This window comes from Carassius gibelio, chromosome A1 (genome assembly GCF_023724105.1).
Source record: "Carassius gibelio isolate Cgi1373 ecotype wild population from Czech Republic chromosome A1, carGib1.2-hapl.c, whole genome shotgun sequence".
Lineage (NCBI taxonomy): Eukaryota > Metazoa > Chordata > Actinopteri > Cypriniformes > Cyprinidae > Carassius > Carassius gibelio.
The window spans coordinates 5,895,133-5,898,945 of record NC_068371.1 but is presented as its reverse complement, the minus strand read 5'-3'; the positions used below and the strand labels follow the sequence as shown (position 1 = coordinate 5,898,945).

Below are 3,813 nucleotides of genomic sequence, written 5' to 3'. Positions count from 1 at the left end.
CAAATGTATACCCCACAATCCTGCATTCTACAACAGATTTGAAAGCTCCTAGTACATGGCATTCAAAAGACACTTAGCAAAAGAAAAGGCCACTTTGTGCAGGGCTTCCTGCAGGCCAGAGGTGTCACTTGAGAAGGTTGCCTTAAGAAGAAAACGGGAGGGGAAATTGTTTTTAGGTCATTGTGTTTTAATTTTAGCATTGTGCTGCCTTTTTAACAGCAGGGTAGAGAGAGAGAGAGAGAGAGATGGAAAGATCCTGAAGCATGAAATGAACATTTTTAGCAAATTGTATTATTGCACACTGTTTAGCATAACAGTTTAGGCTTTTAAGTGATTTGATTTCATTTAAGGCAACGGGATCAATGAGAATCGGACAGCTGAAGACACCTGCTGTCCCTGCTTACGTTTCCCTAAAAGTCGACCTTTTTCATCCAAATAGAAATTCAATAACCATTCACCTCTGACAGGTGACCTTATGTTTCTACTGAAAGGACAGACACAACGAAATGCAGTCATTTGAACTGTTTAATTCCCCAGTGAATTCTGGAACATTCTCAGGCTCTTAAGGATCTGGTTTAATGACATGAGAGATAAACAAAAATGGAGGGACACCATGGTGGATCACATACAACCAAAAACACCAAAAATACTTTCTTCAGTAGTTCTGTCTCTAGAAGTCATGTCTCTATAGTGTTAGAAAATAAAGCTCTCATGACGTTCCTGTTACATCTTGCATATATTCTTGTAAAAATATATTTTCAAAATAAATAAATATATAAAATAAATATCTTTCAAAAACATAAATTAAAGGACCTAAAGAGATATGTTTGGAGGAGTTTGTCTCCTGTTTGTCCATGCCAGTGTTTGGAAGAGAAGAAAATCTCAAAAGCATTTCACAGAATTCCTTCAGAAGCCTTTTGGTATTTTCAGTAGTAGCAGATATCCATCATCCTCTGGCAAGAAGTCCACCAGTGCTCTCTTTTAATCCAAAATCCCTTGTGTCCTACAAACAGCAGGTGTGAATGGATCTGTTCATCAGGAACTATCCAGACATTTGGTCCCTGCAACTCCAATCCAGGGCTTTCCATCTCCTGCTAATGGTCCAACTTCAGCCCGCAAATAAGGGCCTCTTTCCCTCCTCGTCTGAGCAGCTTTCTCCTGACACAGGTTTGTCCGAGGGGGATAAGGAGCATGCAGGTGCTTTTTGGAGGGGGTTGAATTTGAGGTTCAGTGGCTTCAGCTGTGACCTAGTATCTCCTTGTAAAGCTCAGGAACACGCTCTGGATCCACAGGCCGAGGCAAGAAATGCGTGAAACGCTGGTGCCTCCGAGAACGAGCTCCACCTCGAGACGTTCCATCTTTGTTGAGGGCTACGTAATAATGGGATCCTCGCTCGCCGTGTCGATAAAGGTTAGAAGAGTAAGTGTTGTACCAGTTCTCCTCAAACTGCTCCCTGAACACACACTCCGCTGTCAGCTTTTCCTAAGAGAACAAGAGGGAAGGCAAGGGTTAATCACACTGCAAATGCAAGAATAAACTGTGTCCAAAGGCTATTTGAAATTACACCATAAATCACTCTCTCAATTCAGCACGGCCACGATATGAATGAAATGAATTGTTGCATTACTCAAAATAATATACCAGTAAGAGGAAGAACTGGAAACTATAAGAAGAAAATATATTGGAGCATTGCTATACTTACAGAGCCATACAGTTCGCCACTGATGTTCATTCCCAGATACAGTCCGCTGTCCACACCACGGATGCTCACCATCCCCACAGCGAGGCTAATGAATTCCAATATACCTGTGAGAAAAGCACAGCTGTTAGTTCCCCGTTGTTGAGACAGCAGGATAAGCACATGCAATAGTGGCATCAAACTACCCTATACTTAATTCATGACGTCTTTCACACTTAATCACTGTGTTTGCAATATGGTACTGTTATTGGAACACAGGTTTATGAAAATAATAATAATCACTGTCTTCATAATAATATAATCAGAGTTTAGATTGCATTGCAATTATATATGCATATTATATGTTTTTATTTAAATGTCTTAATATCAGAGTTTTAACCATTAAAATAATCCTCAGTCCTTGTCAGTCTCTGCATGTGCAGTTGCGTTATGGATATGCTTGTGAATGCACAGTGTTGTATGGTTTATTACTATAGTATATTAGCAGCACTGGCTGTATTAATGAAACAACAGTAAATAACACTTACCAAATCTGCTGTGGTCTTTTCTCGTGCCTTGCACCGAGCCGTTCGGTAATATCTCGAGGTGGTAGCCGGTCCTGCAGTAGAGCTGCCGGCGGCGGAGGATCCCTTTCAGATGCGTCAGGTCCGGTGGAGTGCTGCGTGACAGGCGCTCGGCGGAGAAGATGTGCTCGTTCATCGGAGCACCGGAGTCCCCGGGGGGCGTGAGGACGAAATGAGACCCGTGCGCAAAGCTTTCCAAGCCGTGAGAGAAGCTGCCCACCAGCTCGCCGACTGCACCCATCACCGACACTCGAAGAAAAGTTGCCGCGAGGAGAACCCCTGTGGTTTCCCTTTCCCTAGTGTTTTGCGCAGTCACTGCTTGCGGCTTTGACAGACAATGCGTGTTTACATCCGATTCTCTCTCTTTCTCTCTCTTCTGGTTTTAGCACATGCTCTCTCGACCTTCCAGGCTACTCCCCTTTGCTCCGGTCCCCTGTGTATCCAATACTCTCTCTTACGCACTCCAGCACACAAGCTTATGCGGCTTCTCTCCTCTTGTGCTCTCTGGATGCGACTGGCTCTGCTCTGAGACACCAGCTTAAATACGGCCCTTATGTAAATGCCCTCTTGACATATGCTAATTGAGTCCTTTATAGATTACTGTTTGAAACAACTCCTGGATCGTTTGATCCTCTTCTTGCGTCTTCTTTAATTGGTCGGTTTCATCTTCCTCCACGCTTTCAATCCATTGATGGATTATGATAAAAGTGCAGAAAGCAACATTGTGGAGATCATTATAGTCATACAATTCATTGCATCGAGGAAAATAAAAGTGCAGTTGGATGGAGAAGAGGGATGCTCACTGTGTACCGATCCGTTCCGATCCCCGGGGTTTACGCGCTCTGGCGAATCTCTAGTGTGAAGCAGGTGGAAGCCAAGGAGGGGAAAAAAGGAAAAGAAAGGGGGCGGTGCTCGATGGAGAACGAGAGAGAGAGAGAGAGAGAGAGAGAGAGAGAGAGAGAGAGAGGCAAGACTTCAAGGTGTGTAGTAATATCTGCGTAGGCTATGCGTTATCATTAGCAGTTCGTTCCCTAAAGTGTTATCGCAAATCACGATGAAAAAAAAAAAAATTATAATCTTTTTTTTTTCAATTAGAAATGTTCTAGTTAATTAATTATAAAAGAAACGGCACGTATTTCATTGAATTAAACGTGAAATTCTTAAGCTGAAATACTTCTATATTCTAAAACGCAGCCTACTTTTACTTACAACTTCGAAAGGTAAAGTGTATCGTCATTCTTGGATTTAAGCTTCGCTTGGCTGCCTCAGCCAGGTGTAAATTTATATGTCCTATAAAGCGTGCATGTAACTGGCTTTAAAAGAAAAAAAGAAGGAAAAGTCAAAACAACCTAGCTGCACATCTGTGCAAACGCGATCACTGCTCTGTCAGCCCTTACTGATGTCGAAGTGCCTTTGAACAGTGCAGCATAACATGAGATGAGATGAAGTATCAAAGATATCAGAGATCAAAGATTCATTACGCACAAAAGAAGGGTCATTAACACAAAGGAAACGAACTGTTTGATGGCAAATCGTTGATACTATGAATGA

General features: G+C 42.5%; 1 protein-coding gene across 1 annotated transcript; it reads right to left on the bottom strand.

Annotated features, from left to right (window-relative positions):
* Positions 1–507: 507 nt before the first annotated feature.
* Positions 508–3,120, bottom strand: LOC127969068 (fibroblast growth factor 20-like). The gene is made up of 3 exons (XM_052570727.1): positions 2,227–3,120; positions 1,703–1,806; positions 508–1,482 (listed from the first exon to the last, which is right to left on the bottom strand). Exons 1-3 carry the CDS (start codon positions 2,501–2,503, stop codon positions 1,237–1,239), a joined length of 627 nt encoding a protein of 208 aa, XP_052426687.1. The 5' UTR covers positions 2,504–3,120; the 3' UTR covers positions 508–1,236.
* Positions 3,121–3,813: the final 693 nt, after the last annotated feature.